Source organism: Bos grunniens, chromosome X (assembly GCF_055505025.1).
Source record: "Bos grunniens cultivar Pamir isolate PY7600 chromosome X, Bosgru_T2T1.0, whole genome shotgun sequence".
Lineage (NCBI taxonomy): Eukaryota > Metazoa > Chordata > Mammalia > Artiodactyla > Bovidae > Bos > Bos grunniens.
The window spans coordinates 143,031,953-143,054,742 of NC_141194.1; the positions used below are offsets into that span (position 1 = coordinate 143,031,953).

Genomic DNA, 22,790 nt, shown 5'->3' on the forward strand with positions numbered 1-22,790 from the left:
TGGTGATGAACAATTTCAGTTTCAGGAACCCAAAACAATGCTTATACAGCTAGACAAACAGTTGTAGCATAAAGTTGGGTAAAGGTCTACATCTGATAGCCACCCATTGTGTTAGATTTTATTTGTTTAGTACAAGGACCTAGCTCCTCCCAGACTCTACTGAGTGCATTCTTTTCATTGTAAATCCAAGTAGGGAGATATGTCATCATCACAACGTTAATTTGAGCACTGGACTAAGCAGAAGACCTGGTTTCAAGCTCCAGCTGTGCCATTAATTGTGTTTGTGAGCAAGTCACTGAACTACTGCTTTTTTAAAAAAAATTTTATTTATTTATTTTTGACTGTGCTGGGTCTTTGTTGCTGTGTGGGCTTTTCCCGAGTTGCAGTGAGTGGGGGCTACTCTCTAGCTGTGGTGCATGGGCTTCTCATTTCGGTAGCTTCTCATTGCAGAGCACAGGCTCTAGAACTCCCAGGCTCTAGAGCACAGGTTCAATAGTTGTGGTATGTGGGACCTTCCTGGACTAGGGGTCAAACCTGTATTGGCAGGTGGATTCTTTACAACTGAGCCACCAGGGAAGCCCTGAACCACTGCATTTTCTGAACATTCTGTATGTTTATGCTTTTTTATTCAAACCCACAATCACAGGCTGTACCATTACCCACAACTAACTGTTCTGCAAATTCATGGATCTGCAAATTCAGTATAATGATGGATCCAAGGTATTGTCTTAATGTAGGAAGTCTGGCATCATGATTGATCCACCACTTGGCTGCCTATCACTGAAATATTTCCTTTTAATTTTCAGAAAGAAACTAACCTTTCAGGAAAACATTAGCAAACCTAGCCTGAGTAGCTATGTGTTCTTCCTCTCCCACACATCTCCTTTTCTCCATTCCCACGGTCATCAGCCCATTTCAGATGCTCTCAGCCACCACAGGGACTAGTGCAACTGGTTCCTAACTGGTCCCGCCGCCCCCAGCCTTCTTCCTCTTTAGATGTCCTCTGCAGCTACCAGGTGACAATTCCTGTTGAATTGCTTTAATCACAGCACTCCCCCATCAAAAATCCACCCCAGTTACCCTTGCATTCCAAGTAAAGTCCAAACTCCCTAATCTGCCCCTCCAAGATCTCATTCCAACCTGCTTTTCTGGCTGTATTTTCCATTACAGCCAGAGACACACCTTATGCTCCAGTCATGCCACATGCCTTCCCACTGCTGTGCCTTTGCTTATGGCATTACCTGCAGTATCTTTCTCCCCATCTTTGCCAGAAAACTCCTACTCATTTTCCCAAGACCAAACTTGGATGGTTTTTCTCTGCTGCGACATCTTCACATCTCCTCCCTCATCAGAGGTGTGAATTTCTATAGCACTTTAAACTTGGCAGTCACATGCTATGGACATACTATAGTTTTATTTTATTGCTCTGGAAGTTCGGGGACACAGGGACCATGCCCCTTTCATCCTTGCATCGTCCCCAGCATCATGCATACAGTGGGCACTTAATGAATGCAGACAGAAAGCAGTATGAAGTAATAGGGCATGGGTATTAGAGTCGGAAGGCCTGGTGGAGTTCAGCTCTGTCACTGATGAGTGGTGTGGCCAATCTGAGCCCAACAGTGCATCTGTAAAGTGGGCATAAGCTTCCTGTCCTGTGGACGGTACAGGGAAGGAGACAGGTGTTGTAAATATCCAACGATTTACACACACATACACACACACACACACACACGAAATGGTAACTAGATAGAGGTAATGGATGTTAATTAGCTTGATTGTGGCAATCATTTCACAAGGTATACATATATCAAAGCATCAACTTGTACACCTTAAACATAGATAATTTTTCATGTCAATGATATCTCAAAATCTTAAAAATCCAATGACATGCAGTCATCCCTCTGTATCCATGGGTTCCAGAACTAACTGCAGATTGAAAATATTCAGAAAAAAATTCCAGGAAGTTCCAAAAAAGCAAACCTTGAAGTTGCTGCACAGTAGCAACAATTTACATAGCATTTACATTATATTTACAACTTTTCCCATAGTATTTACATTGTATCAAGTAGTATAACCAACCTAGAGATGATTTAAAGTATCCAGGAGGATTGTGCAGGTTACATGCAAATACTACTCCATTTCATAGAAGAGACTTGAGCATGTGGAGTGGGGGTGGGGGAGTGGTGGGGTGGAGGTTGTCCTGAAACCAATCCCCTCCCGGATATGGAGGGATGTCTGTATATATTGGAGAGGGTAAGCAGCAAAGCCACAGTACTTAAACCAGCCTTTGAAGTTCTGCTTCCCTCTCCTTGGTACACATTCCAAAGGAGGAGTTCCATACTTTGTGGACAATACAGTAAAGTGGGGAGAAATTGAGTCATTATAACTCAGAGGAGAAATGTTTACAGACTGAAGGCCAGATGTTGCTGAGAGCAAGGGGCCTGGGGAGGAAAGAGAGCCTTGACAGAGATGCCCCACCATCTCACTACCCTCCTTTCCCAGAGTAAGAGAGGCAACGCTATTTCCAGGCATAAGTGAAATGAGCGCTGGCCTCGAGGAATCAGTGATAAGGAAGATTCCACTGGGCTTGTCAGTTGTCGGATGAGAATTCCAGCTCCAGCCTCCCTGAGCCAAAGGCAAAATCCTTCGACTGTCAGTCTGCAAGGCAGACCTACAGTGGCCAAGACTGTGGATTGTGTTTCTCTAATTCTGAGCTGAGGCCAGGCTTCAGAGGTGGCTGCTGTTCCCAGCGAATGGGGACCCCGGGACCATCCCCCCAACTACAGAAACATCTCTACCTAAAACCCCATCCCTATCACTTCATTCTTTTAGGCTGTGTTTCCAGTTAAAATGCAAACATCTCTGAGTTCTTGAGGAAGTTTTAAGACTCATCAGGCTAATTTACATATTCAGAAGTTTTTCTAAAAAGCAGCTGTTTTTGTGGGAGGTGTTAAAAGGAGGCCAGTGAGCAGTGAGGGTGGGGCAGCCTCTGTAGGACCCCAAAGGCCAGCTTCTTGGGGGAGAGGGCAGGGAGCCGAACTCCGCGGCCTTTTGGTGGCAGTAGATTGGGCCCTCTGTCCCTAGCAAGCACTGTCTTCTGAGGGTTCTGGTCACACAGACCCTCTTCCATACATGTATCTTCAGAGGTCTCTCTCCCAAGCCAGCCAAAGCAAAATTTCCAAGTTGGTGGACAGCGGGAGGGGGGTTGGGAGCCATCTATCCGGAGATTTCTTCACTCCTTCCCCCCAAATCTCCTTTCACCCTCTTCCGCCTCCTCTCCCGTCCAGCCCCGTCAGCCTCTCTGGGCCAGAGCTGCGTCGCCCTCAAAATGCAGAAATCCCCAGAAAAGGTGAAGAAGAAAAGGTGGGGACTACACTTTGGGGGCCGAAGAGGTCGCCTTCTGGCCCAAGGGGCTCCCACGAGATCCGGAAGCAGGCGGGGGCGCACCGCCCGCCCGATCCCCAGCACCCGGGCGGCGTCGGGCCGCGGGCTACCCGGCGGCGGCCTCCCGGGCCCTGGCCCCGCCCACGCCCGGCTCTTACTTGCGGTAGGCGGCTAGCTGGACGGCGCTGCAGGGGAAGAGGCGCAGGCAGGCCACCGCGTTCCCCTTCCACAGGGCGCGGGGCCCCTCGGTCCGCCACACGCGGAGCCCCGCGGCCCACGGCCCCCGGGCGCGGCCGCGCACGACGCCGACCTGGGCCAGTACGGTGGCTAGCTCCAGCGGCGCGGTGAGGCTGAGGCTGAGCGCCCCCGCCAGCCCGGCGCATAGCAGCCGCTGGCTGCCCGTCAGCCGGCCGTCCCGCCGCCAAGTCGCCATCGCGCGTCCGCGGCCCGAGCCCCGGGCGGCCGGCCGATCGCGTGGCTCGGACCTGGGGCTCCCGGGCTCCGGCGCAGGGGGCGGGCCAGGCTCCGCCCGGCGTAGGGCGGACCCGCGGACCGGACGGGAAGCCGGTCCGCGGCCGGGCCGGAGCTGGCCTGGGGCCGGGGCGGGGTTGAGGAGGCTGGTCCGGGGTTGAGGCCGTGGCCGTGCCGGTTTAGTGTCTGATTTTCGGCCAAGACGTTTCTGTTTGCGGTTGAGAAACACTCACCGCGTTCTTTCAAGGCCTAGGCCGCTCTATTTGTGTTCTCAATATTCAGCCCCCGCCACCCCGCCTTATTTATACCCTTTCTCCCTTTCCAAGTTCCACCTTGCCCCCTTCCTTCCCTTGCCTCTGTTCTCATCCCTGCGACCTTTTTTCTGCCCCTAGGAAACGCTTTACAGATTTCTCAGGGCAGAAGGAAAAAACCTTCTATAACATACACACGATATCCAACACTTGACAAGTATCAGGCTTTTCGTACATTGCCTTATTTAATCTTCAAAACAGTCCTTAGTGGGTGTGTCCCCATTTATTACTCTCAATTCGAGAGGCCGTACGTACGGTGCTTAGAGCTTCGACTCCAACCTGTGTTAGCATCTGAGCCCTGCGGTTTACCAGCTGTGTGACCTTGAGGAAGTCACTCAACCTCTCTATGCCTCACTCGCTTCATCTATAGTTTTTTTTTTTTTTTCCCTCTAGGGGTTGTTGTAAGTAGTAAATGAAAAATGATACAGGTAAGCACTACAGATGTGTTAGCTATGATTAGATGTTTTTACAGAAGAGGAAACAGAGAGATTGACTTTTCTAGGCACACAGCGGCTAGACGCCATCTGGATTCAGGTCTGTTTTGTAACAACATTCCCTAACAGCTACACTAAACGTCCCCTGGGACAGCAGAGTGTCTCTCGAGTAGAGACATTTTCGGTGGTTTTGTGAGCTAAGGGGACCACAGGGGCAAAGAACGCTTAGTAGTCAGTGACTTGGCCAGAGTCTAAGAAGGATTTTGATAAGTTTTTTAAAAAATTAAAAATTTCTCCCTGTTTTCTCTTCTTATAAAGCCGTTTCAGTAATAATAGTGGAAAGGTAGTCCAGCAGTCTGTTAATATAAGACATCCCAGTTGCTTTTAGGCTTGTATTGTTATTTTCTACATTTACTAACACACATGATGATATAAAGATCCTTTTCTAAAAGGTGTCGCAGGGTTTTGATCAGGGGAACTTGTTCTACCTATTTATTAAACAGCGACAGACTCAAAGACAGAATAGACTGGTTGCCCAGGGGTATAGGGAGTGGGGGAGGGATGGCTTGGGAGTTTGGGATGGGCTTATGCAAACTATCATATAGAAAATGGATCAACAAGGTCCCACTGTAGAGTACAAGGAACTATATTCAATATCCTGTGATAAACAATCATGGAACAGAGTGTGAAAAAGAATGCATATGTATGTAACTGAATCCCTTTGCTGTACAATAAAAATAAACACAACATTCTGAATCAACTATACTTCAATTTAGAAAAAGGAAATGGAAAAAGAGGACTTGTTCTAGTTATAGAAGCTTGCTCTGCTCTCAACCATTTGGGATGCTTATTTTTCTTATTTTGTGAATTCTCCTGTCTTGCTGTAAGCTAATTTCATGGCTGTGGGAGGTTGAGAAAGTAGGTTTATGACTCTGAAGACCAGAGGACATGAATTTCACAGGGTTTGAATTGGAATTTGGGGACTACAGTAAGGAAACCAGTTACTAGTCCTGTCCTAAAGCACTCTGTTGGACAACAGGACTAGATTCTGAAGGTCCTTTAGGGAGCTCTGCCCTGGGAATGGAACAGTTGATGGAATCACCACATTGTGTGGAGTGTGGCTTGACTGGGTTGTACTGGTTTTGTTTGGTTTTAAGGCAACTTACATGAGCATTTCAACTGCACCTACCTCGGGAACCAGGTATCCTTTTTTCTTGAGCACTGCTGTTCTTTTTGTCTTCAGCAGGAATACGATGTTCTAGTGAGCCAGAGGCCAGAAGAATCCTTTTAGTCTTCCCAGCTGTGGGCCAGGACAGATTGTGAGTTGATGGTCTATTTTAACCTCAAAAGTAATTTTTCACAGTAGGTACCTTGCACAGTAAAATGGGTAAGCGCAGAATATTTGCTGCCTTCTGTCTTTTCATGGCCGTGTGCAAACAGAACAAGGTTTGCTCCTATTTTACTCAGCTAGAGTCCCATTCATTTGCTAAACCTTGGGAATATTATGTAGATTAATCTTAAACATAAATCAGTCCTTGAGGGTGTCATATATTTGGATTGCCACTTATAGACTTGTTAACCTCAGTGCCTCTTCATATTTATTGAAAAGCCTGTGAAGAATATAGTAAGTTAAGGATCTCCAACTTTGGAAAAGGCACACAATATGAAACTGGGGTGCTGTGTTAAAAAGAAATGTATGATAACTTTAAAAAAAAGGAGAAATGAGGCGGCAAGTGAAATAATCTTAGACGTAGCATTGTAACTTGAGGAAAAAGGGTGGCTAGCTGATTCAGGCCAGCAGGCAGCCTCCTGTCCTCAGCAGACGTTGGGAGATGCTCATGGTTTTGGATTCTTCAGCACTCACTTTTTGTTTCTCTCACAGAGTGAAATCTTCTCTCAGTACATTACCTTAGTTCAGCTTGCTGATGTTTTTAAGATTATAATTGATCTTGCTATATTATTATATATTGATTATATAATATATAATGTTTTATATTATATATACTATATTGATTATATAATATATAATATTATAATTATATATTATATAATAATATTTATACAATAATATATAATCATAATTATATATATGATTATAATTGATCTTGCCAATGTTGGTGGATTCCTGCTCTCTTAATTTGTATTTTATTCTTTAACCTTATGGGATTTTGTAAATTGCAAATGTCGAATATACCTGTCATACCAAGAAAAACAGTACAGAAGTGTATTAAAAAAAACTGTCTCCCTGAATATCCTCTGAGGTAACATTAGAGAAGCCAACATTAAGAGCTTGATGTGTGTATGCGTGCACATACACACACACTTTTTCTGCAGTCAAATGCTCTACCACTGAGCTATACCCTCTCTGCTGGGTGTATCTTTCCTCATCTTTTTTTTTAAATGTTCAAACAAATATTCATTTGTATGAGTATTTCCCCTCTCTCCCTCTCTCCCTTCCTTCTAAACAAAAAAATGAGATAAAACCACTGGAAGTATATAAAAAACCCTGACAATCAGATTATCTCTAGGGAAGAAAACTGGGAATGGTGGGAACAGAGGTGGAAGGGAGATCGACTTTTGACTATGTGCCCTTTTGTACTGCTTTCTTTTTTCCCCTCTTTTCATTTTATCTTGGGCATGTCTTATCCCTTAAAATAAAATCTCTCCACCATCATCAGTTTTCCCTGAAGCCTTTCCCATTAGGTTCAGTGTTTCTCATTAGGTGACATTTGCCTTGCCTTCCCGGAGGTGTTGGCTTTGAAATGTTGAACAACTCTTGGTGAAGTTCTGAATGAAATAGAATACAATCTGCTTTCTATTTACATGGTAATTGCATTCCTAGGAAGTTCCATGTGCATAAACACTGTACTAAAAATGTTTTGTCTTTATGAGTTAAGCAGAGTTGAGTTTTCAACTCTGATAATGAGAAACAGCTTTTCCACTTATATGGGTGCCTGGTGGGATCTTCGAAAGTCATGAAGGATGCAGGACAGTCTGGTGCATTGCAGCTCTGCAGCGTCCTTGCCCTGCCCATTAAGTGCCAATGGAGTCCTGCAGTCCCTGTGGGCCCCCTCCCCCCAAACTTCCAAAATGGCCTCTAGGAAGCAGCGCCATTCCTTCTGAGAACCACTACTCAAGCTGCTCCCTCTGCTTGGAAAGTTCTTTCCTCACATATTAGCAGAGCTGATTCCTTGTCATTCTGAGCTCAGCTTAAATGTTATCTCCTGTCAGAAGGCTGACTAGCCCACCCCGTCTGCACACCCTCATTCACTCTGCCACATCGCCCCATTTCAATCCTCTGTGTGGCGTTTTTCCCTATTTGCTATTTTTCTTTCTTGGTTTATCGTCTGTTTCAAGTTACCAGAATGTAAGTTCCATAAGGGAAGGGATCTTGTCTCTTGTTCACAACTGTGTTCCCTGTGCCTGGAATACTGGCTGGTGCATAGTTAGTGCTCAGTAAACATTAGGTCAATGAAGGATGGAAGGAAGGAAGAAAGGAAGGAATTTCTTTCTTCAGTTTTCCAAGTTGGAAAAGATTAGCAGAACATAATGTCTTTACAAAATTACTTATTTAGATCTAACCCATGGTAAAAACTCAAAAGATGAGCTAGATTCACAAGCTTAGTAGAATTTATCAATTCCCAGTAAATACTGTCATTTTGTCAGAAATTGGATGTTTGCCGTTGTAAATTTCCAGCCACATCTGTAATTCTAAAGTGAACTGTGATATCTGATAGAGACTCTTTGTACCCAGTCATCATTTTCACCATGTCTTGAGCAGAAGTTTTGGCAACTGTGTCAACAATGACTTCAGTAGCCCTGACCTTTGTGGTTAAATAGAACACTATAAAGTGTGGCTTCCACAGCTTTTTCATTTTTCTCCCTTGGCACACTGTATTTTAGCTTTAAGTGATGTTTGAATATCCTTCCATTCTGCTTCAAACTTTTTGATGATGTTGAAGACGCAGGGTTTCATATCAAAATGTGTAAGCCTTCTTTCATTTTCTCACTCCTTTGTTCATTCCACAAATGTTTGCTGAACTGTTACTCTGTATCAGGAACTAGGATGGGGATACATTTTTCACATAGGGCAATTTAATTTACTCCCATTACCAAGCCATGGTATTCCAAATTTCAATGTGTGTGTGGGTTTTTTTTATGGTAGTCACATAATACTTTTAGTTTCTTTGTTGCTGGTTTGTTTAGTTTCTTTGTTTCTTTGTTATTTTTATAACACTAAGAGATGGTCCTGGAAAAGGCAATGGCACCCCACTCCAGTACTTTGCCTGGAAAATCCCATGGATGGAGGAGCCTGGTAGGCTGAAGTCCCTGGGGTCACTAAGAGTCGGGCACGACTGAGCGACTTCACTTTCACTTTTCACTTTCATGCATTGGAGAAGGAAATGGCAACCCACTCCAGTGTTCTTGCCTGGAGAATCCCAGGGACGGGGGAGCCTGGTGGCTGCCGTCTATGGGGTCACACAGAGTTGGACATGACCGAAGTGACTTAGCAGCAGCAGCAGCAGCAGCAAGAGATGGTCCAGGTGATGAAATGATATATCTTTAATATATGTCTGAAGACCTAGGACTAAAGGAGGAAACAGAACAGGCTCCATCTTGAAAGCAGGACTCCATCTTGGGCTGGACTGTGGACTTTGAGCTATATGCCCAGTATCTATGGAAACGACATACCAACTGGAAAACCAGACCCCCCGGATGGAAGAACCCCAGGGCTCATACCTAGACTCTCCATTGCCTAAAAGAATTCCCTAATTATCTGTGTAACCAAATAGAATCATTAATTCTATTATGCTTATTGGGGTATGACCACAGGCCTATTGATAATTGTCCACCATTAACTACCTAGGCTTAAGGCATATGAATCACAGGTTAACTTTGATTGTATCTTTCTCTTCCTTTGTTCAGACTAGTTTCCCGGAATTTGGGGAGGTGGATTTGGGCACGTACACTTAGGGTATATAAGGTTTTCACAAATGCTGGTCGGGGTCCTTGGCTAAGAGGAGACTCTGCCTTGGCCCGCCGGTGTAATACACTGCACTCCACTCTCTGCACCATCTTTCTGAGTGGGTTTGGCCTTGCTGTGGCATGTGGGATCTTAGTTCCCTGACCAGGGTTCAAACCCATGCCTCCTGCAGTGCAAACATAGAACCCTCAGCACTGGACCGCTGGGGAAGTCCCGAAACTCATCGCATTTTGATCACCGACTCCACCTCTACACTTTTTGTCATTTATGTACATTTATGTATAATTATGTAAAATTACCTTATTTTGATATAGAATTTGTTATATGCGTACTAACACATGTATAGATCTGTGTAATTAGCCCCAATCAGAATACAGAACTGATCCATCAGCGCCCAGAATTCTCCTGTGCTGTCTGTCTGCAGTCAAAGCCTCCCTGACTCTCAACTCTGGCAAGCACTGCTATGTTCTTATAGTTTTGCCCTTTGGGAATGTCATATACATGAAAACATGGTTCTATAGGGGCTTCCAGGTGGCACTAGTGGTGAAGAACCCAGTTGCCAATGCAGGAGACATAAGAGACATGGGTTTGCAGCCTGGATCACAAAGATCCCCTGGAGGAGGGCATGGCAAAGTGACTTAGCATGCATGCACATGGTTGTATAACCTTTTGAGACCATCTTCTTTTACTTAGCATGATGCCTTTGAAATTCAACCATGTTGTTATGTTCATCAGTAGTTTCTTCCTTTTTATTGCTAAGTCATATTCCATTGTGTGGATGTAACATAATTTGGTCAGCCATTCATAGACATTTATGGTGATTCCTGTTTTTGGCTATTATGAGTAGAGCGGCTACAAAACATTAGTATACAGGTGCTTGTATGAAAATATCTCCTTTTGTTACATAAAAGGTGACTTTCTATAGATATAACATTGGTACTTGCTTTTTTCATTGTATACTATGTCTTAGGTGTTACTCCAACTCAGTTTATAGATATCATTCTCGCTCTTATTTACAGCCACAAAATATTTATTTATTTTTTTATTTAGATAAAAAATATTTATTTACAGTTGCATGGAGGTACCACAGTTTATTTAGCCACACTCCTAGGAATGAGTGTTCAGGTGGTTTCCAGTATTTTGCAATTATAAAAGATATTGCAATGACTAACCGTGTGCATGTGTATTTTTGTATTATTGGGGGTTTATTTTTATCTACTGTTAAACTTTAAAGTCCCATTTGTAATTACTGATCCATGGTGAATTCTATGGAAATCAAAACTGAAAAGAATGAAGCACAGGCCTAATTCCTAGTAAAAAAAAAATTGTATATACTTTTACATATATCCTGTATTAAAGATTTGTCAGCCTCTGGAAATCATGTGTTGATGTGTAAATGAAAAGAATGCATGGACCTTCAGGATACAGGGCCCCATACTGCTGCCCTGGATTGTGAAGTGGCAGTGGTCGCTGGCAATGGGCAGATAAGGAAACAAGAAACCAGGGTGCTGGGTGGTTGACCATGTGAATGTTGAAGTGACTGAGAATGATGGGAGAAGTTGGGACAAAGAGGACAGATAGTTAAGAACTAAAGCCTATATGGGGTTCTCAAGGCAAGAATACTGAAGTGCTTTGCATTCCCTTCTCCAGTGGACCACATTTTGTCAGAACTCTCCACCATGACCCATCTGTCTTGGGTGGCCCTACATGGCATGGCTCATAGTTACATTGAGTTAGACAAGGCTGTGGTCCATGTGATCTTAACAAAGTAATGCTCAAAATTTTCCAAGCCAGGCTTCAACAATATGTGAACCATGAACTTCCAGATGTTCAAGCTGGATTTAGAAAAGGCAGAGAAACCAGAGATCAAATTGCCAACATCTGTTGGATCATCAAAAAAGAAAGAGAGCTCCAGAAAAACATCTACTTATGCTTTATTGATTACACCAAAGCCTTTGACTGTGTGGATCACAACAAACTGTGGAAAATTATTCAAGAGATGGGAATACCAGACAACCTGACCTGCCTCCTGAGAAATCTGTATGCAGGTCAAGAAGCAATAGTTAGAACTGGACATGGAACAACAGACTGGTTCCAAATTGGGAAAGGAGTATGCCAAGGCTGTATATTGTCACCCTGCTTATTTAACTTAGATGCAGAGTACATCATGAGAAATGCCAGGCTGGATGAAGCACAAGCTGGAATCAAAATTGCTGGGAGAAATATCAATAACCTCAGATATGCAGATGACACCACCCTTATGGCAGAAAGCAAAGAACAACTAAAGAGCCTCTTGATGAAAGTGAAAGAGGAGACTGAAAAAGTTGGCTTAAAACTCAACATTCAGAAAACTAAGATCATGGCAACTGGTCCCATCACTCATGGTAAATAGATGGGGAAACAATGGAAACAGTGAGAGACTTTATTTGGCAGGGGGCTCCAAAATCACTGCAGATGGTGACTGCAGCCATGAAATTAAAAGATCCTTGATCTTTGGAAGAAAAGTTATGACCAACCTAGACAGCTTATTAAGAAGCAGAGACATTACTATGCCAACAAAGGTCCATCTAGTCAAAGCTATGGTTTTTCCAGTAGTAATGTATGGATGTGAGAGTTGGACTATAAAGAAAGCTGAGTGCTGGAGAATTGATGCTTTTGAACTGTGGTGTTGGAGAAGACTCTTGAGAGGCTCTTGGACTGCAAGGAGATCCAACCAGTCCATCCTAAAGGAAATCAGTCCTGAATATTCATTGGAAAGACTGATGTTGAAGCTGAAACTTAATACTTTGGCCTCCTGGTGCAAAGAACTGACTCATTGGAAAAGACCCTGATGCTGGGAAAGATTGAAGGTGGGAGGAAAAGGGGACGACAGAGGATGAGATGGTTGGATGACATCACTGACTCGACGGACATGAGTTTGAGCAAGCTCTGACAGTTGGTGATGGACAGGGAAGCCTGGAGTGCTGCAGTCCATGGGGTCACAAAGAGTCAGACATGACTGAGTGGCTGAACTGAACTGAACTGAACTGAAAGCCTATATGAATGAGGGCAATCACCAGGAAGGTGACAGAAGACTACCACCAGGGTGAGGAGAGGGTGAAATAACAGGAAGGTGTGAAAGGAGGAGGAGCCAGAGACTTCTCAAGAGTGGGAAGAACAAAAATCAGAAAGTGGCCTTGGGGCACAAGGAGAGTTCCAGCTCTATCACTTGGCACTCTCTAAGGAATTTAGCTATGGGGAGATGAGAGAATAAACAGCCTGTGCTTTAGAGGTGTCATCAGACAGTGAAAGATTCAATTACAGTAGGATGTGGAGGGAACGTCCTGAGGAGAGGTTCAAGGCTATTGGGACCTGTTGTTGTTTAGTCACTGAGTCATGTCTGAATCTGTGCGACCCCATGGACTGTGGTCTGCCAGGCTCCTCTGTCCATGGGATTCTCCAGGTAAGAATACTGGAGTGGGTTGCCATTTCCTCCTCCAGGGGATCTTCCCCACCCAGGGATCAAACTTGCATCTCCTGCATTGGCAGGCAGGTTCTTTGCCACTGAGCCACCAGGGAAGCCCCTCCTTGGACTTGGCCCATCACAGACTGGAAGTTCTAACCTTAATCCAATCCTCACACCCACTTAACCCTCATCTCACCCTGCTGGTGAGATTCAGCTGTTGTCATGGAGTGTGTTCCTTTACTTCTAGACTGCTGGATTGCTTCTTGGCCTTTTGGCTAAGATCAAGTGTAGATCAGCTGGTGCTGGCAACAGCAATGAAAATAACAGCAACTGGCTACAATAAGGGGTGTAGCCCTTTGCCCTTAGGGCACTGGTAGTGGTTTTCAGTGTAGAACATCTCTCTGGATGTTCTTCAAGATTGAGCCTGAAGGCCTGGTTGGAGGGTCACAGGGCTCAGCTCCTCCTGCAAGTTTGGCAGGCACAGTTCTGGTGTTTAGTGTCCCCAACCAGAGTCTAGCTACATCTCCCCAGTATTGCCATGCTACTGCTATTTTGCATGTAATTTGCATGAGGTTTGTTGCATTTCAAAGATGTCAAATGGAAAAACTGACTGACTAATCAGCCAGATTTCACAAGACAGTAGTACCTTGGTAGGGGTCCCTGCTATCTATTTCTTAGCTTTGTGGATCCAGAAAGTCGGTGTTATCAGTGTACCCTGTGGTAAGCTCATTCCGAGGGCTGACTCTTTTTTAAAAATTCTTTATTTTTGGTTGCACTGGGTCTTTGCTGCCATGTGCAGGCTTTTCTCTAGTTGCAGCGAGCAGGAGTTACTCTCTAGTTGGGGTGCGAAGGCTTCTCATTGTGGTGGCTTCTCTTGTTGCAGAGCAGGGACTCTAGGGCAGGCAGACTCGGTAGTTGTGGAGTGCATGCTCAGCAGTTGCAGCTCATGGGCTCCAAAGCTCAGGCTCAATAGTTATAACACAGGCTTAGTTGCCCCGAGGCATGTGGGATTTCCCTGGACCAGGGATCGAACCCTCATTTCCTGCATTGGCAGGTGGCTTCTTAACCACTGGACCACCAGGGAAGTCCCTGGGAGCTGAGTCTTGATAACTACTGGTCACTCCTCCAACTCCTTTGCTGGTTCTTCCTCATCTCCACAATCTCTAAATATTGGAGTGCTCTAGGCTCAGTCCTTGAGTCTCTTCTCTGTTTAAACTAATTTCCATGGTGATTCATCTGGTCTTGTGGCTTTAAATACTATCTCTGTCCTGATGACTCTCAAATAGGTATCTCCAGCTTGGAATGCCCCCTTGAACTCTAGATTCTCATAGCCCAATGCCTCTTTAATAGCTCTGCTTGGACATCTAATGGGCATCTCAAGCCTGCTGCTGCTGCTGCTAAGTCACTTCAATCGTGTCCGACTCTGTGCGACCCCATAGACGGCAGCCCACCAGGCTCCCCCATCCCTGGGATTCTCCAGGCAAGAACACTGGAGTGGGTTGCCATTTCCTTCTCCAATGCATGAAAGTGAAAAGTGAAAGTGAAGTCGCTCAGTCGTGTCCAGCTCTTAGCGACCCCATGGACTGCAGCCTACCAGGCTCCTCCGTCCATGGGATTCTCCAGGCAAGAGGGCTGGAGTGGGGAGCCATTGCCTTCTCCATCTCAAGCCTAATGTACTTCAAACTAAACCTTTGGTCTTCCACACCAAATCCTTTCCTGCCCTTGTTGTCCCCATGTCAGTAAATGAAAACTTTGTTGTCGTTGTAGTTTTATTTTGTAACTCAGGCCCAAAGTCTTATATCTGACACTCATTTTCTCTTTAGAATTCATTCTCCCCTCCATTATTGGGATTCCCCCCTAATAGGCCCGCCGTCCCCTTCCCTGCTTTCTTTTTGTCTATAGAGTTTCTCACTACCTGACATACTATGCATTTTCCTTAAAAACCTGTCTTCCTTTAGCCCACTAGAATGTAAACTCCATGAGGGCAGGAGTTTTGTTTATTTTGTATACTTTTATATTTGTGGCACTTAAAACAGTGTGGCACAGAGTAGGTTAGTAAGCACTCATTAAATGTTTGTTGAATATATGAATGAATGAACCAACTCATAAGATACTGATCTATCTGATATATACTGATGTATCAGTATCAGCAGAATGTCTGTCTCTTAATTGGCTGTGAGAAGTATGACTGCTAAGCAGATCTGAATACTCACATTAGATATTCAGGGTACCCTCTTCCCTTTAGCGGAGTCTTAATGGGCTATCACACTACAGTGAGAAGTTAGGGAAATATTAGGATACTTTTTACAGGTTCACTTCAGTTCAGTTTAGTCACTCAGTCATGTCTGACTCTTTGTGACACCATGAACCACAGCACGCCAGGCCTCCTTGTCCATCACCAACTCCCGGAGTTTACCCAAACTCATGTCCATTGAGTCGGTGATGCCATCTAACCATCTCATCCTCTGTTGTCCCCTTCTCCTCCTGCCTTCAATCTTTCCCAGCATCAGGGTCTTTTCAAATGAGTCAGCTCCATGCTCCCCTGTCATGGATGCCTGTCTTGATTGATCTCACCTAATTGCTTTATGATGACTTATTCAGCAAGAGACAGAAGGAGAAGGGGGGGGTGTCTTGAATTGAATTTTGAAGGACAAGTGGGCATTGCCAGTCTAAGATAGATAAAGCACGTTTCAGGTAGGGAACTTATATGTGAATTATGGGGTATAGACAAAGAATTCTTCAAGTTTATATTTTTTCCAGAAGGTTGTTATGTAGTGCATCACAATTTGTTGAACAAACTTTCTTCTCCCAGTGTCAAATGACACCTTCTACCTTTATCATATTCTTAATGTGTATGTGTGTCCATTTGGGCTGCTGTAACAAAATACCAGGCACAGAGGGGCCCGTGAACAACAGAAATTTACTTCTCACAGTTCTGAAGGCTAGAGGTACAAGATCAGGTACCAGTATGGCCAGATGAAGGCTCTTTTCTGAGTGCAGACTTCTCTCCTATAGAAAGTCTTCTGCATATGAATGAGTTCCATATTGAAAGTGCGCTTGTAAGCCCAATTTGTACGTAAGTCCAAAACAGTTTGCCTTAGTACCCAACTAACAGAATTGGCTATATACTACTGCTTTTACACTTGCTTTGGGACATCCTGGGCTAGAAATAAAAAGACTGTACTAATGTACTCTATACAGTACAGTACACAAAAGCACCACTTGTAGAGGAGGCATGCATGTGACAATGTCCACCAGACACATGAACTAAATTGCGTGATTGGACGTGGGAATGCAAGTTCTAAGCTTTGAAAGTTTGCAATTTGAAGATTCCTATGTAAGGGACTTACTGAATTCTGACATGGCAAAAGGAGCTAGGGAGCTCTGTGAGTTCTCATTGTAAGAGCATTAATCCTCATTCTTGAGGGCTCCACCCTCATGATCTAATTATCTCCCAAAGGCCCACCTTCTAATATCATCACACTGGACACGAGGTTTTCAACATGAATTTGGGGGGAAACACATTCAGACAAAAGCTCTGTGTGTATGTGTGTGTGTGTAGTTGAGTTGATTTCTGTATTCTCTTCTTACCTAGCGAACGCTAAGTCTAACCATGTACCAGTACTAGTCATGTACCAGTACTTCTCTATGTAACTGTGTAGTCTTAACCATATGCTTTAAAAGCTAGTAAGGACTGCCTTCCATGCTCATTAGTCTTCTTTTTCAGAAATGTCCTGCCTCTTGTTACATGTTTGTTTTTCCACATACATTTTAGTATTAGCTTATTTCCTACACCGATCATATTAGTATTTTTGTTGAGATCTTATCACAATTATAGAATAATTTGAGGAAAATTGATATCTGTATAAAATTTTTCATACCCCCCCAAATAGATATCTTTCCATTTTGTCAGGCATTACATTGTGTTTTTCAGTAGCATTTCAGAATTTTCTTAAAATAGCTATTGCATATTTCTTTTAAAATATATTCTTAGGTAATTATCTGTTTGTAGCTATTATAAATGGTGTCTTCCATTATTAATGTAATTGGTTGTTAGTGTATAGGAACACTGTTTTATATATTATTATTTTTATCCAGCCATCTAGCTCACTTCCCTTAAGGTACAGCTGGCCCTTGATATCTGTGGGAGATTGGTTCTAGGACACCACCGCCAACCATCAGATACCCAAATCCATGGATGATCAAGTCCCTTATAAAAAGTAGTGTAGCATTTTAGTGTTTACATATAAACTACACACATCTTCCCATATCTTTAAATCATCTCTAGATTACTTATAATACCTAATACAACGTAAATGATTCATAAATAGTTGTAAATACAATGTAAATGCTATGTAAGTAGTTGCCAGCACATGGTAAATTTGAATTTTGCTTTTTGGAACTTTCTGGAGTTTTTTAAATAAATATTTTAAATCCAGAATTAGTTGAATCCTTGGGTGTGAAACCCATGGATAGGAAAGGCTGGCTGTATATAGTACTTTTCTCTTGGAGTCTCCAGATATACAATTATGTCATCAGCAAATAATGTTAATGTTGCCTTTATTGCTCTATGTTTTAAAGATAAACTTTAAAAAATCTTAGAACAATTTCAGATTTACAAAAAAGCAAAGGTAGTTTCCATATATCAGAAAGTTCCCAAATATCATACATATTGTTATTAACTAGAGTGCTTACTGTATTTCTAAGGTTTTTTTCTACTAAGATTTTCTTTGTACCCAATGTTCTTTTTCTGTTCCAGGAACCCATCCCAGATCCCACATTGCGTGTAGTAGCCATGTCTCTTGAGGCTCTTCTTGGATGTGACAATTTCTCAGACTTCCCTTATTTTTTATGACCTCGATAGTTTTGAGGAGTACTAGTCAAGTATTTTGGAGAAGGCAATGGCACCCCACTCCAGTACTCTTGCCGGGAAAATCCCATGGACGGAGGAGCCTGGTAGGCTGCAGTCCATGCTAAGGGTCGGACACAACTGAGCAACTTCACTTTCACTTTTCACTTTCATGCATTGGAGAAGGAAATGGCAACCCACTCCAGTGTTCTTGCCTGGAGAATCTCAGGGATGGGGAAGCCTGGTGGGCTGCCGTCTGTGGGGTCTCACAGAGTCGGACACGACTGAAGTGACTTAGCAGTAGCAGTCAAGTATTTTATAAAATGTTCCTCAACTTGGATTTGTCTGATGTTTTTCCTATTAGCCTGGGATAGATTTGGAGGGAGGAAGCCTGCAGAGGTTGAGTGTCCCTTTCATCGTCTGATACTGTCAACATCGCCTTATCCCTGTTAATGCTGACGCTGACCACATGGCTGAAGTAGTGTTTGTCAGGTTATCCCACTGTCAAGTTACTCTTTTTCTCTCATTCCATATTGTTGTATTTTTTGGGAAGGAAGTCACTACGTGTAATTCACTCTTAAGGAATAGGGAGGTACACTCCACCTCCCTGAGAGCAAAATTACCTGTGTCACATATCTGAAATTCTTCTGCATGGGAAATTGGTCTATTCTCTCACATGTATTCAATTGTTTATTTATATCAGTTTTGACCCATAGATATTTATTTTATACTTTGGGGTATAGTACCAAAAGGTTACTTACTTAATTTATTACTTTGCTCATCTTGTTACAGCTTTGGCCATTGGGAGCTCATTCCTGTCTTCTTTGATGTAACCCCATTACCACGGGGCTTTTTTATTTTTTAGCACGTCCTTTTTGACACAATAAGATCCTCCAGGCTCCTCTTCTATATTTCCTATTTGAGCCCTACAATCAGTAATTTCTCCAAGAAGCCTGGTTCCTTTATTGGAAAATAGTATTGGGAACCAAGATCTGTGCTTATTTCTATATTTGTTTATTTCAGATTTGGGGACTATCATTTCTCTTAGACCCTTTCAGCTAACAAGACAAAGAAATATATGTATGTATACTCATGTGCCATTTATTTAACTGTTCAATTCAAGCATACATGTGTAAACGTATCAGGATTGTTAACCTATACCCATACAAGAAAGAGCACTATCAACTAGATTACAGTGTTTTTGTCTTTTGCTTTTAGTCTTGCAAACTAGATTTCTAAAGTTGTTTAAGTCAGGGAATCTTAGTGAGGTGGTTTCATACAGTTGTAATATAATTAGATTGTTTAGTCAAATTCTGCATTCCATTCTTGATGTCAAAATGTTTTTTTAATACGCATACATTGATTCACTTTTTGTGCTGTAAGGTTCTATGGGTTTTGACAAATATGTAGTGTCATGTATTTACCATAACATCATACAGAATAGTTTAACTGCCCTAAAACATCCCCTATGCCTGGAGAAGGATTCTTGCCTGGGAAATCCCAGGGACGGAGGAGCCTGGAGGGCTACAGTCCATGGGGTCTTAAAGAGTCAAACATGACTTAGTGACTGAGCACAGTCATTTTTAGGAACAGTGTAGACCACACAAAATATATCAGTGGCTCCTAGTTTGTGGCCTCTGGTTTAATATGTTTCTTTCCCACTTGGCTGTCTGCTCCACAGGGGCACATGCCCACATGCCCATGTCTGCTCTGGTCAGCACAGTATCTGGATTTAACAAATGGAAAAATAAAAATAGAAGACTGAACCACCCTCTCAGTAGAGCATCAGGTTCAGAAAGAATACACTGGCAAGGAGATGGCATTCTGTCACTCCCACCTCTTTTTTGATTGCCCGCTGGAAATATCACCATTTCCCTTTAAGCCCTACTCCCAGTTGACCCCTGTAAGCCTTCTTGTCCTCTGCCCTGAAGTCATCACAATGGCCATATGGGTTCTGGCTGGGGTGGGGCCCTCTGACGTTACCAAGGGCCCAACCTTGCTTGGTCCTCACTCTCCAGGTGCCAGGGCAGACCAGCACACCAGGGGCCATTTCCTCTCGGCACATCGTGTGGTCCTCAAATGGTTCCTGTGCTTATCTATGGGTGTTATCTGTGTTGTTTACTTCTCAGAGAAAGAAAACCGAAGAACTCCAGGGGAAGGTGCTCTGTGGAGGACACTTTCTAATTTGGCAGAATCTACCAGAATATGCCCAAGATTGGCTTGAGATCACGTTGCTCTGGCTTTTCCTCATTGTGCTGATGTATGTGACAGTGAAGTTGGCAGGACAGAGTGGCGAGAGTAATGTGCAGACTCCTCCTTCCCATCAGGGTGATTCATTTGGCTCTCCGGGAAAGAAAAAGAAAAAGGCTTCCCCCAAACAAAGACTATATGTTCGATACCTTAACCCTGCTCGAGATGGACCTTGTGAAATTTATGTCCAGGGTGCATAATCTGAAACTCACCATGGCAACCGGCGGTAACCTCAACCCTCCCAACGTTGAGGTTCCTGCAGACGCACACAGTAACATTACAGTATATGAGCTATGGGGCAATGAAGACCCCAATTGAGTGGATTCATGTGTCAAAGTAGGAGAGGAATTGTTGAGCGCTGACATACTGTATCCAAACTAATAAAACTATTCTGAAGCAAAAGAAAATAGTCTCTGATATTTTTTATTTGCTCTAAGTTTTACCTTTTCCAGAATGTTGTATAATTGGCATCATGCAGTGTATAACCTTTTCCAGACTAGCTTATTTACTTAATAACATTCATTCAGGTTTCATCCATTTATTTTTGTGATCTGATAGCTCATTTCTTTTTATTCTTGAATAATATTCTGTTATATTGATGTACCATAATTTGTTTATCCATCCAGCTATTAAAGGACATTTCCTCCACCCAGCTCACATCCATAGGACAGAAACTCTACTCCAGACATAGTAAGCTGAGAATACTAGGCTTTAATAATCTTCAAACCAGGTTCCCTGTAGAGCTGAGATTCCATACTGGGAGAGACAAACCAAGAAGACCAGCAATGCCCCATCCCCTCCTGCCCCCCAGCCTAGAGTCTTGCTTATATGGGAATGGCATTGATATAATAAAAGTTCCTGTTCCATCTCTGGAGCAGTAGCACAGAGGTTCTGCAGAGGGTGAGAGTCAGGCCATACGAACAGAGGTGCATAGCTGTCCTGAAGAGACTAACTTTATTTGGAATGGAGACTGAGGAAGTTCAAGATTAAGGATGCTGTGAAGAAGTGCAGGTTTTGCTGCTGAGCAAACAGGACACAAAATGGAAGAGGAGACGGAGCTGTACAGGAGTAACATTTCTATATCTCACTTCCGTTGTTCAGTCACCCAGTCATCTCTGACTCTTTGCGACCACTTGGACTGCAGCACACGAGGCCTCCCTGTCCCTCACCATCTCCTGGAGTTTGCCCAAGTTCATGTCTGTGTTCATGGCATCACTGATGCCACCCAGCCACCTCATCCTCTGACACCCTCTTCTTCTTCTGCCCTCAGTCTTTGCCAGCATCAGGGACTTTTCCAATGAGTCAGCTGTTTGCATCAGATTACCAAACTACTGGAGCTTCAGCGTCATCATCAGTCCTTCCAGTGAATATTCAGGGTTGATCTTCCTTAAGATTGACTGGTTTGATCTCCTTGTTGTCCAAGGGACTTTCAGAAGTCTTCTCCAGCACACAGTTCGAAGGCATCAACTCTTTGGCCTTCCTATAAGACCATAATATTCATGGAAGGTGCTCTGGAATCACCCATGCATTGGGCTCTTTGGCTCTCTTTTTTCTAGTTTCCATGTAGAGGAAACAAAGTAACTTCTAAATTTTGGACTTATAAATGGATAGAGAGGCCTCCCTGGTGGCCCAGTGGTAAAGCACTGCATACCAAAGTGGGATATGCAGGAGACCTGGGTTCGATCCCTGGGTTGGGAAGATCCTCTGGAGTAGGAAATGGCAACCCACTCCAGTATTTTTGCCTGGAGAATTCCGTGGACAGAGGAGTCTGGTGGGCTGCTTATAGTCCATGGGGTTGCAAAGAGTTGGACACGACTGAGCACACTTGCAAGGAAGGAGGAAATGGGTAGATAGTGAGGCAATTAACAGAGATAGGGAAGGATATCATGACAATAATTTAGACTAGAATTAATGTATAAGGATATAGTATGAAGGATGTTAAAGTGAGAAGGGAAAGTGTTAGTCGCTCAGTTGTGTCCAACTCTTTGCAACCCCATGGACTGTAGCCCACTAGGCTCCTCTGTCCATGGAATTCTCCAGGCAAGAATACTGGAGTGGGTAGCCATTCCCTTCTCCAGGGGATTCCTGACCCAGGGATTGAACCTGGCCCTCCTGCGTTGCAGGCAGATTATTTACCCTCTGAGCCCCCAGATGAAGAATGTTAAAACTGTAGTAAATCCAACTGGAGGGCCTGTTTCAAGTATTCAAACTGTTATACCAAAAGCAAAGTCTACTATGGCAGAGACTGTACACCAGTATTCATGTGCTCCTCTATATTTTCCTGTGGTTTTCCGTTTAGCCAAGTGGGGTCATGTGGTTTGATATGACCAAGTGGATGATGGGATTGATAACTGCCACTTCAGGCCTGGCCCATACAATAGCCCTCGTAATTTTTCATGCTGACACTCTGATGTTGATGCATCTAGAAGCAAAGGAATTGAGATGGCATAGCATGATGCAAAAAACCTGGATCCCTGAGTTCACCACTTCAGTTCAGTCGCTCAATTGTGTCTGACTCTTTATGAGCCCATGAACTGCAGCACGCCAGGCCTCCCTGTCCATCACCAACTCCCAGAGTTCACCCAAACTCTTGTCCATTGAGTCGGTGATGCCATCTAACCATCTCATCCTCTGTTGTCCCCTTCTCCTCCTGCCCTCAATC

The 22,790-nt window shown here is 43.6% G+C and overlaps 1 protein-coding gene and 1 long non-coding RNA gene across 3 annotated transcripts in view; one reads left to right on the forward strand and one right to left on the reverse strand.

The window, feature by feature from the left end:
* The window catches only part of SLC25A43 (solute carrier family 25 member 43), a 41,205-nt gene extending 37,159 nt beyond the window's left edge, over positions 1 to 4,046 (reverse strand). Inside the window, exon 1 of one of the 2 annotated variants that reach the window (XM_086389832.1) lies at positions 3,543 to 4,046. In XM_086389832.1, the coding sequence (XP_086245958.1) occupies positions 3,543 to 3,817 (275 nt within the window). In that variant the 5' untranslated portion in view covers positions 3,818 to 4,046. The remainder of the gene's footprint in view (positions 1 to 3,542) is intronic. The other variant, XM_086389833.1, reaches the window with a different exon arrangement.
* Positions 4,047 to 5,840: 1,794 nt separating this feature from the next.
* On the forward strand, positions 5,841 to 20,535 carry LOC147341558 (uncharacterized). Its single transcript, XR_015159859.1, has 2 exons — positions 5,841 to 5,919; positions 20,008 to 20,535. It is a non-coding gene; the product is annotated as an uncharacterized LOC147341558 (long non-coding RNA).
* The last annotated feature ends 2,255 nt before the right edge of the window (positions 20,536 to 22,790 follow it).